Below are 12326 nucleotides of genomic sequence, written 5' to 3'. Positions count from 1 at the left end.
TAACCCCCTAAAGAGCCCATTTCAATACCAAAAGACTGCCAAATTCCAGTAATCACGGCCACACGGGTAGAAAACGCACTCTCCAAAGCTAAGAATACAGCATCCATGGGACCAGATGACATCCTGCGCTGTGTACTACATGAACTACAAAATTAACTGGCACCTCACCTAAGTGTTATGTTTAATCATAGCCTTACCTTAGGCTTCGTGCCCACTGAGTGGTGCACAGATACAGTTATCCCACTCTACAAGGGGGGATCCACCTTGGATCCCCGGAAGTATGGTCCCATCAGTCTGACAAGCCTGATCTGCAAGGGCATGGAAAGCATTATCATGGAACTTATAAACAAAGACATTAGCAACCTTCAAACACTGGACCCCACCCAGTTTGGGTTCGTGAAGGGCCGATCTTGTCTCCTGAACCTGATTGACTTCTTCGAATCAGTCTCCAGAACTGTGGACGAAGGTAAGGTGGTCCACACAGCCTATCTGGACCTCACCAAGGCCTTCAACACCATCCCCCACTCTGGAATCATAGATAAACTTACTAAGCTGGGCATTAATCCTTACATCACTCGATGGGTTGCCAACTGGCTTACTGACAGAACCCAGACTGTAAAAGTAGCCGACACCAAATCCAGCTTCAGACAAGTGACAAGTGGAGTACCTCAGGGTTCAGTCCTGGGACCACACTTGTATAGTATCTACTTCTCTGAAGTACAGGGCAAAACTAAGGGACTCTGGCTAACAAAGTTCACAGAGGACTGCAAACTGGGAGCCATTATTGAATCCCCAAATGATGTAGATATTCTATAAAAGAGCCTTACAGCAACAAATGCTTGGTGCCAGTGGCATGGGCTCAAGCTTAATGCCAAGAAATGTATAGTTATCCCCTTTGGAAAAAAACATGTACCCATGAATTACCACATAGGTGGCAGTACACTACACACCGAAAGTGTGATGAGAGACTTAGGGTCACCTTCGATAAACACATTGCCACAACAGTCAGGAAATCCTTCAATGCGGCACACCTCATCAATAAGGGCCTTTTACCCAGAAAAAAGGAGGTCATTGTCCCACTGTACTCATCCCTCATTAGAACCATCATAGAGTACAAAGCCCCATTTGGTATGTACCTCACAAGACATCTGCAACAGCTGGAAAGGCCGCAGAGATACCTCACTAAAAGAATCACAGGCTTAAAGCAGATGCCCTATGCTGACTGTATAAAAAAACTCCAGCTATGATCTGTGGCATATCGTCTACTCAGAGGCAATCTCTGCTTAACATACAAGGCCATGTCAAATCCTGAGCTGTTGGACATGCTCCACTTAAAGAAATCCCAATCCCTCAGAGTCACATGCTCCAGGGATCTAAACTTTGTCATTACAATGAACAAAACATGCTGGAGGGATAGGTTCCTGACCCAGAGACTCCCCATACTCTGGAACAGACTGCCCATACATGTCAAGCAGAGCACCTCCTTGTCCCTTTTCAAAAGGAACCTTGACGATTGGATGGGAAACAGGAAATTCACTGCAGGGATCATGTCAGTCGCCCTGCTAGACAGGGGTCCAGGGAAGTAAATATTGTGGGAAGAAATATCCAGGGAATTTTTTGGCTAGGCTTGTATAGGCCCTAGGGCTGATAGCCTAGTACCAACCTATGAATGGCTGGTCTGAGCTGTGGCTGCAACCAAGGCTGAAATCATTGCTTCCTCAGTCAGGTTGGAATGCACCAATCATCTGGCTTCACACTCCTTAGCTAACTGGATCTTTGTCAGCTTGCTAAAATCTTCTGCTGACATCCTTGCCTGCTGTCCCTGACTATCTAACTAAAAAATAAATAAAACTGTGGTGGACTGATATTCTGAATGTTTACCTTGATGCTGCCAAGAGTGCACACCTTAATGACAACTACCCACAGGCTATTGAAATAAAATTAAAATCCCACACCACTGGCACCAATTAATGTGATGCCCAGCCAATACCCATCAGACCTACAACAATTAAATGATGTCCCTTACTATCCTGGGTCACTAAGGAGCTTCAATCCTCACTACTGACTCCAGTATGAGACTGTCACTTAGAACTAATATTTCACAATTTTCCCCTAAGAGCACAAAAGGAATATGCTCTATTTTCATGGGACTAGACTATATACCTCTGTCCATCCAAATGTATTTTCTTATTACACACTTCAGAGCAAAGTGTCCCAGTTTAAGACCTATGATACACTCACACTCAAAGTAAATTTAAATCTCACACATCAAAACACTTCTGGAAAAGCCTGACACAGATTTCCAGCTGTGTCTCTTTCCCAAAAATAATACAGTAACACTGCCACTGATTAGAGAGTCTTCATGCCCTTCTAAAGGGGTGTCCAATTATGAAAATTAATTATCAAAATAAATGATAGCTATGACCAGAACAGCCAGGCCTTCAAGGTGACCTACGGAGTACCTAACAGGTAGAAGTGCTCTCTAATCTTTAAAGAAAAACACTGGTTTCCTGCCACAATGTAAAGTAATGAAAAGCATTTAATAATAAGTAAGGTGATCACAAGATTGTAAATCAATAACTCTCAATTAACACTAGAGTTCAATCACCAGAAATGTAAAATCAAACTGCAGGACAGAAGTCCATTATTCTAGAAAAACTCCATCTTAATAACTAAGCTTTCCTGATCTAACTAAAGAATACTGTCCCTGATCTACTCTAAGATATATTAGCAAGGTCAAGGCAAGCTTACAGTTTTATTTTGGTGAGTTCTCTTTTCTTGGTGTCCACTGAATGCTCAGTACTTGACAAGCTGTTTAGAACTTGACCAACTGCAGTCTCAACTGTCTAATTATAAAATATAACAGCAAGCTGTTTAAAAAATAGTTTTCTGTCAGTCAGCTGTTTAAATAATCTCGTAGCAACCAGGAACATTCTAATGACATCACTCACTGTTCAGCTGATTCTCCACAGTTTGTACTTTAGAATGTTCCTCTCAAACATGCGCAGTTAAAAATGTCACAAAGCAGTGACAGATTATTTAAACATTCTATTTAAACAGGAAAATACTCAACATTTTAAAATGTATTTACATTTTCACAATTAGACATGCTGGCATACAATAAAAGTTAATATGAGAATATGCACAAATCCCCTGCCAGACATGCTAACACAGATGACAGTGGTTTCAGTTTCTTCACAGTAGACATAGGTTGGTATAAATATCACAAGTATGTTGAGTTGTATTCTTCAGTTTATCAACATAATTTCCTCTTGTTTAGTATCTTTAATATTATATCTATCATTGTTGCACTCTCAGTTTCATCTGTTATATACCCCCAGCTGTGGTTTGTTCTTTCACTAAATTTAAAGTATTTCTTTTTTGTACTTCCTTTAGATACATTGTTTAAATATTATCTTCTATTTTCCTGTCTGCGTCTGGTTTCTTCTAATCTGCTTCTTTTCTGTAGTTATTTTGCATAGTCTATAATTTTTTCCTTGCACTTTGAACATGTTTAACTACTGGCAGTGCACAAACTTCTAAGTGGATACTGCCCACCACAGTACCTGCATTGTCATTTGTTGTTTTGTCTGTTATTTGTTTCATTCACAAAGACATTTAATTTCCTTTTCTTTTTTATTCATCAACACACTATCCTACACTGTCCAGTCTGCTGAAGGCTGTAGTCTTACAGCCCTATATCTTCTCAACTTGCACCTCTGATATCCCTAGGAGGATCCCACTCAGAAAATTGATTCAATGGAAAGTTGAACTTTATATGGTCAAGACCATATGATCTACTTTCCAAAAAGTCAAACAACAGAAAACAACAAAAATCTAAGTTTTTGCAGGGGTCAAGCTCCCCTGCACCCCAATACGGAGGGCTGCACCCCCACTCCTGCTGCATATTATATATACTAACTCTGAAATCTCCCTACAGTGTGGTAAAGGGTAAATTCCCCAATCACCACTGTACCGTGATCTCCATTCAAAAGCTTCAACATTTCTGAAAGTCAATCATATGATCCCAACCATATGAAGTTCAACTTTCCATTGAGCTGATGTTCTGACTGGAACTCCAAGTCACATTGATCACAGAAAATATTTTCCCTTTGATTCTTCCTCAGGTCAATGCTTGTAGTATGAGTGCTTTTTTATCTCTAAAGTCACATTGAACTCAAATAATACCTTTGTCTCTTGATTCTTCTACAGATGAATGCTTGTACTTTGAGTGTTTTATCTCTTTATATTTGAACACTCACAAATTTCTTTCATTGCAGATGTAGGAAGTCATTCGCATTTTTCATTACATTTTTTTTTAATTTCTATATTCCAAAATGAGTATTCTTTTAAGACAAAAACAATTGTTTAATTTTTCAACAATGTCTTTAAATCTGTCTTCTGTTCCTACCACAATCTCATCTATTTGATAAATTTATCCTGTGCCAAATTTAAAAGTAATACTTTCAACATGGCATAATTATTGAGCTTGGCTACCCATCCCATTCACTGAAACTCCATGATGTAAAGGGATAAAGCCCTGACTGTAGCTCAGGTGCCCCAAATTCAAGTAACTGCTAGGACACTTGCTAGAAATGGCAGGAAAGATAGATGTACCTATCCTGGAGCAAGGCAGGTGTCTGCCATCTGGTTTGCTAATGCTCAAAAGTAAATGAAGTTGGCATGTAGACAACCACAAATGCAGTATCAGCATTAATTTAAGAATGCCATTACTGCACTAATGACCAAGTGACTTCTTCCAGTCACCCCCTAACACTTTCCCCCAGGAACAGCTGCCCCCTTTGCCCTTCCCTTGCTGTACTGCTGTTTCTACGGTAGTAGGCAATTAATATCAGGTTGCATCTGTCTACCAGTTAATGGCCTCTGAATTTATGACAGATCAGCCCTAGTCATGCTAAAACACTGCTGAATTGCTAATCTAGTTTCTGGGAGTAATTTAACAGATGCAGCCACATGGTATCATATTGTGCCACTGAGTTTAATTTAAGACCATATCACTGAATGTCAAGCTTCAAAATTTTTTCTAACCTATCCTGACAGTTTGCAATCTTGATGTTAGTTAAGTTAATTTAGTGGTCCAGAGGAAAAGCTATAATGAAAGAAAGAGGTAACTGATACAGTTTACTAAAACCACTATCACATATAAAGAACATGAAATTACAGTACACTGCCATGCTCAATGGCACTTCAGTACTGCAGAGCTTCAGTTTGCAGAACATAGTATTATAGTACTCCTCAAATATAACATAAAGAACATGAAATTACAGTACACTGCAATGCTCAATGGCGCTTCAGTTTGCAGAACATAGTATTATAGCACTGCTTATAATTTATCTATTGCTCTGACTCTTTCCATTTAAAACTGAAACATATTCATTGATTAAAAGGGTGATATATGTCTAACATGGTATTTCTTTGAAAAGATAATAGACAAAGGTAGTAGCAGTCTTACAGTATGCACAGTATAAAATAACTATAAATGCAGTTTAATAAAATGAAAGAAAAATGAGCTTTGTAAGGATTATTGAAATAGTATTGTCAGGACACAGCTGTAAGAGGAAGTCAGACATTTTACCCCATGCTATTCAGTTGAATATATGTGTCTTTTATCCTTTTGCAAAAAAATGATGGCAGGGCAAATATTAATACAATATAGTGTTTGAGCACATCACATGATACTGCAGAATGTGAAATTTAAAAAGCATTGCGGTTGCAATGCACAACAATTTCATTTTGTAAGAGGAGCTACCAAATATATCCATGTCTATATATATAGATAGAGCTATACACACACACACACACACACACACACACACAGATATATATATATATATATATATATATATATATATATATATATATATATATATATACACACTTATGAGTCTACTGAAAACAATGGAAAGACCAAAATATCGACCACAAAGAATCGACAACACAAATGTCACTTGCAGCATGTTATTAAGCATACACCAAGCAATAACACTTTCTCTCTCTCTCTCTGTTTCGGCTTTTCCCAGTTAGGGGTCACCACAGCGGATCACCTTGTCCGCTCATGATTGGCAGTGGAATTTTTACGGAGTCGAGTTGCCAGCCCGGCACCCAACACTAGTACATGCAAAATTACAAAAAGAAAAACAAATAATAATATTGTGCCCCCATACCACCTGCTAATTATATATATATCAACTCCAAGATCACACAATATCAGAGAAAGGGCATACTCCCCATCACTGAGAATTGTGTGATCTCGCACAACTGTTGGCCATCCACATAGTCGGCCAAATTTTGGCAGCTAAACAGATGTTGATTAAATTCATGGCTAACATATAAGTAGATAAAGATAGATACAGATATATAAATATAGATATATATATATATATATATATATATATATATATATATAGAGAGAGAGAGAGAGAGAGAGAAACAAATGCTAGCCTTCAAGAATGATGCAATTTCCTGATTGCTGCACTGTTAAGCAGACATGATCCATTCCTGACATCTAGTGCCCAAATTGTAAACTGCACCATGTTTGTCTGCTTGCTCATGAAAATTATTTCATCCTGAAAGTTATTTTTCAGTAAACTTTATTTTCATTAGCTGGTGTTTTCAGCATCACATTTACATTTTCTGAGAAGTATTCTGTGCGAGTCAATAACAGAAGTCCAGGCCCCTACAATACTAACCAGGGAGTTTATCATGTTGGCACAATCAGATACAAAGCTATTCTAAATGAGTTATTTCATCCATATGTCAATGATCTGCTTAATGGCTGAGAAAATAATAACATGATCTTCTATGGACTTAGTCCAAAACCATAACTGCCTTTACAATGCAGATTTGATTAAAAACCAAAGTTAAGTGTTTGCACTTTATTGTTGATGTTTATGAATTTGAAATTAACATACTACTATTATTTTGATGTCAATAGTTAAAGTACTATTTTATTTCATTTCATTTACATTTTGAAATTTGAAAATGTATTTGAATGGCTTAGACTGTCAAGTATAAAATAAAGAAAATAGAAAAATAAGTGTTGCATTTGTGCTTGACCATAAAGTTATGGATTCACACAGTTAAACCTAGGTTCCAACATGTTTTATGATCAGTTACATTTTACAAAACATTCAGTCTAAATCTTTTTATATCTTTTTTTGACAGATTAATTTATTTATTTTGGTAAAAGTGTCAAAAGAGATATTCACGAGCAGCATTGTCCAAGTGAGAACTGACCATAGCTGGTACAGTGTTAAGTGAGTATGATACTGTACATTACACTGTTATATAACTGTTACTATATTTTGAAAATTTCAAATTATGTACAAAGAAAAAAAAATACTTTCTAGATCAGAAGAAGAATCCTGTTGAACTGCTATGTCCCTTTTACTGGTATAAAATGGAAATATTCAGATAAGGAGCTCTCAAAGGTATCGGAACTTTCATATGACAGACATACATTGCAATAACTTTACAGAAATCCAAGAGCACCCTTTTAGTTTAACAATACATTGCATAATCATATTCCTGTTGATCTCTATCTAGTTAATTTCTAGTAAATGTGCTCTGTTACAGCCCTTATTAGTCATCCATCATCATTATCACCATTAATTACGTTATGCCAAGCAATTGAATATTTAAAAATAGATGCCACAAAGCAGATGGATAGAGGACTCACTAAGAAAACCCTGACAAAACACTGAAATTTATATAAAAAGATATTAAGAAACCTCCCTTTTGAAGTCATCATAGGATTTGACTAACTACTGGAAAATATAAATATTTTCAGCATAATGGCTCAAAAATGCACAACTGAACCATTGCAGATGTCGACTTTCAATGGCTAGAACATTGGTGAATAATACCCCACACTGCCTATATATTTATAGAGATAACTTACTCAGTGGCTATAAACACCCTCCGACTATGCTATTAAAATGAGCCAGAAGTTTAATACTCTTGATTTTGGCAACTGGTTAAATAACAAGGGAAATAACAGGAATTTTTCTCATAGAACCTCTGGGCAGGAACATAGATTAGACTTTGTACTTTTTTCCTAAACTAACTTGTTCTCCTTATTACTGGTATTGCAATGATAAGGCGTTTTAGGAACTCTAAATATGACAATATCTACTTCTGGGTAAATGGATAGAATGAGATGAAGTGCAACTCTTTAATTACTCTGAAGAAACTGGATATCCTGGAAGATAAGCCTAAGTTCCATTAGTCTTTCATTTGATACATTTTTTTTCAAATCATTTCTTCTCAGACATGCTGAAAGTGGTACTAGAATCAATGATATCTGAAAAATTAGAGATGTAGACAGCATTATAATACTGGGAATTTTGAATTGTGGATATATAGCTCCATTTTAGTCAGCATGAATTAGTACTATCGGTAATGAAGAACACCTGTTAGATATGGATGACTATAAAATAAAATCCTTAAATTAATCAAAAAAAAAGACAAGGTTGAATATAAACAAAAATAAAATCTTGAACAGTTTACTTGAAAAGAGACAGCCTGAAAACATTTTGCAGTTATAATAATAATCATAATAATGATAACAGCTTTGATTAGTAACATATGTATATCCACACATCTGATTGTTTTCATCTTTACTGACTGTATGATATTGATACAGAGGAGTCAGGCCATGATACTGATGTTTTGCTCTTATTTTTGGTACTGCTATTTGTTATATATTTCTAGTGTTAAAAAGACAAAACTCTCTCAAGTTTGAGAGTGTGCAGTTACTAGTTACTTAGAAAGTTCACACAGTTATATATATTCACTGATGTTAAAGACGTAAAAAAAAACACTTAAAAGCACCGAAACACTTAATGAGACAGGGAGCAGTTGTAGCATGCTGCTGCAGGGCCCAAGTCTGCATAAAAGAAAAAAAAAAGGAGAAATACATTAAAGAATGGTTGTCGAATCCAAGGAAGATGTTAGAAGGATGCTGAACTACATTCATTTAAATTAGATAGGTTATTCCTTATAACTGTTAGTATACTAATCAGTTAGTTAAGCTTTTCCTGTAGGACCCTTTATGTATATTGTATTTTTGAAATGCTCTGTGACTTTTGATGCAGCTGAACCATATCCATTGCTAACAAAAAACACTCAACATAAAATGATCAGCTCTCACCAGAAGGTAAACCATAGTCAGGGAAGTGAAATTACCATCTCATGCCAGGCACTGGACTATGTCTCAGTTGTTCAACAAGAAAACAGAGGTGTGGTATTACATGGAGAAATAAGACTTGCTAAAAGGCTTTCTGAAGAATTTTCTGATGATATCTGTTTGGCATATACACATAATGTAACTTTACTGAACCTCTTCTTTGGATTCTAACAGTCACATAACTTCAGGCACTCATACTTCTCAATTTCTAAGCACAATAAATCGGGATAAAGCCAAAAATAAAGGTGGGACAAAAGCCCAAAATCAGGGACAGATTTTAAATATTTCACTTGTAAACTCAAGAGAGTTGATAGAATAACAGGTTTCGCATTAGCATGCATTTTTGAAAAGATATGAAGTCTGAAACTCTTAATGTCTGTCATTATTTAGTGACTTTATCCTTAATGATTTGCTAGAAAACAGCACATTTTATGACGAATAGAACAAAAATAAGAGGCAAAAATCTGGACATTCTGCAAAAATCTAGGCAGTTGAGAGCTATGGGGTAAGTTCATTAGTCGGTTAATATCTGCAGGGAAACTTTTCTTTCTCCAAAGAATAAGAGGAAACTGTGATATGATGTTTTTAATGTGAGCACATGAATGCCTATGGACTTTGTTTATGTGAGTCTGTGCATTCGATATTCAGGTAGCCACATGGATATATGATAAGTATCTTGGACCCCTGTCAAAACTTAAGGCAGAGGGGATCACAAGACTGACCATTTGATGGATGAAGCATCAGCAGTGCATTGTACCAGACTATATTATGAAGCAAGAACTAAATAAGAGGACAACAATTTGAATGTACTGGTCAGTCTCTGTCCCCATCCTCATATGTGGTCATCAGTTTTGGTTAGTGACAGAAAGGATGAGATTTTCAAGTACAATTATCTGATATGTGGTTTCTTTGCTGGACAGCTGTGATCACTCCCTGAAATACAGCAAGGAGCTCTGGATCAATAGTCACAGTTCCTCTATGCTGACAGGAGTCAGTTAAGAGGCTTTAGTACCTTGTAAGGATGCTCCTTGGGTGTTTCACATGAATATGTACCAGGCACAGCTTAATGGCTTTGACCACCTTAGGAAAATGCAGGATATACTAGAGATATTCCATCTTTCAGCTTGCTTGGAAATATCAGCTTGCTCAGTAACTTGTTAAATAGGAAAGCATGCTGCAGGAACTCTTGAACACCCCCCCCAACACTTTGAAGTTGGGGTGGTTGCCTATTTGCTCCATCCTTTCTATTATAATGAGGAGCACCTATAGCAAGTCTTATCTTTCCATGTAATTGATCTAATACCACAACCTTCTTTTACCTTATAAACAGTAAGACATTTTTTACTGCTATCATCCAAAAGCAGGCTTCATTTTCTAATTCTCAGCCATGTAATTGTGGGTCTAAAATCATGAGATAAAAGAACAGCTAACCTAAAGGAGAGCAGTGAATGTCAACAAGCACTGTTCTTTAAACTTATTTTTTTCCAAGGGGCAACCCCCCTCCACCCACCAATGTTATGAGATGCACCCCATACCCCAACAACATATAAATATATTATGTGTGTGTGTGTGTGTGTGTGTGTGTGTGTGTGTGTGTGTGTGTGTGTGTGTGTGTGTGTGTATGTACGTAAGTATGTATGTATATATTGATAGCTATAGATATAAACCTTACCCCTGAGATCTTCAGACTTTGGGGAACAGTGAATACTGTTGAGATGTAGTGCTCTCAGGTTTAGCATACTAAAGCCTCCATGTTTGCACATTTATAGATTCATAGGTTCATAGTTGTGTACTAGGCTAATGGCCCTGGAGCCTTTACAAGCCTAGCCCATAGAAGTCGCCTGACATCATGCTGCCCAATGTTAGTTCCCAGTGCCTCTATCAAGTAGAATCACTGAAGTGATCCCCGTAGTGAAATTTCTGTTTCCCATCCACTCTTCAAGATTTCTCTTGAAGAGGGCCAGCGTAGTGCTCTGCTTGACATGTATGGGAAGTCTATTCCAGAGTATGGGCAGTCTCTGGATTATGAACCTGTCCCTCCAGCACATACTCTTGATTGCGGTAATGGAGTTGAGGTCTCTGTAGCATGTCGTGCGGAGGGATTGCGATTTCTTTACATGCAGCATTTCTAACAGAACTGGGTCAGACATGGCTTTGTAAGTCAAGCAGAGATCACCTCTTAGTAGATGATATGAAATAGAGAATAGCTGGAGTTTTTTGAGTCTGTCCATGTAGGACATGTGTTTAAGGCCTAGGGTCCTCTTCATGAGGTAATTTTGTGGCCTCTCCAGCTGTTGCAGGTGTCAAGTGAGGTACATGCCAAATGGGGTATTTTACTCGATGATTGGTCTAATGAGGGAAGAGTAGAGAGAGATGATGACCTCTTTCTTCCTGGATGCAAACTCCTTGGTAATGAGATGTGCCACACAGAAGGACTTTCTGACCACAGTGGCAATGTGGTGATCGAAGGAGAGGTTGCTGTCAACCTGTGTCCCCAGATCTCTTATAACGCCTTAAGTGTTCAGTGGGCTCCCATCAATGTGATAATTAGTGGGAACTGAGTTTTTCCCAAAGGGGATGATGACACATTTTTTGGCATTAAGCTTAAGGCCATGGTTTTGACACCAGTCATTGGTCTCAGTGAGACCTTTCTGTTGGATGTCTGCATCACTTGGGGAGTTAATAATGGCTTTCAGCTTGAAGTCATCTGTGAACTTGGTCAGCCAGAGTCCCTCCGTGTTGGCCTGGACTTCTGAGAAGTAAATCCCAAACAGGAGAGGACCCAGGACTGATCCCTGTGGGACTCCACTCATGACTAGTCAGCGGTCTGACTTAGAGTCAGCTACTTTCACACTGTGGGTTCTATCTGTGAGCCAATTTGCAACCCACCTAGTGATTTAGGGGTTGATGCCACGTTTGGTGAGTTTATCAATAATTCCTGAGTGAGAAATGGTATCAAAGGCCTTGGCCAGATCGAGGTAGGCTGTATGAACTGCCTTACCCTCATCCATAGCTCTGGTGACTGACTCAAAGAAGTCAACCAGGTTGAGCAGGCATGATCTATCTTTCACAAAACCAAATTGCGTGGGATCTAGAGTTTAGAGATTGCCTACATCCT

At 37.9% G+C, this 12326-nt stretch overlaps 1 protein-coding gene across 2 annotated transcripts in view; it reads left to right on the top strand.

Moving 5' to 3' along the window:
- LOC122799354 (adhesion G-protein coupled receptor D1-like) overlaps nt 1–12326 on the top strand; it is a 689306-nt gene that overhangs the window by 583774 nt on the left and 93206 nt on the right. For both annotated transcript variants that reach the window (XM_044068349.1, XM_044068348.1), the window contains one exon: nt 7186–7277. In XM_044068349.1, the coding sequence (XP_043924284.1) occupies nt 7186–7277 (92 nt within the window). The remainder of the gene's footprint in view (nt 1–7185; nt 7278–12326) is intronic.

The sequence above is a fragment of the Protopterus annectens genome, chromosome 4.part0, assembly GCF_019279795.1.
Source record: "Protopterus annectens isolate FY-2018-M chromosome 4.part0, PAN1.0, whole genome shotgun sequence".
Classification (NCBI taxonomy): Eukaryota; Metazoa; Chordata; order Ceratodontiformes; family Protopteridae; genus Protopterus; species Protopterus annectens.
The sequence above is the reverse complement of the archived record's forward strand: the minus strand, read 5'-3'. Positions and strand labels throughout refer to the sequence as shown.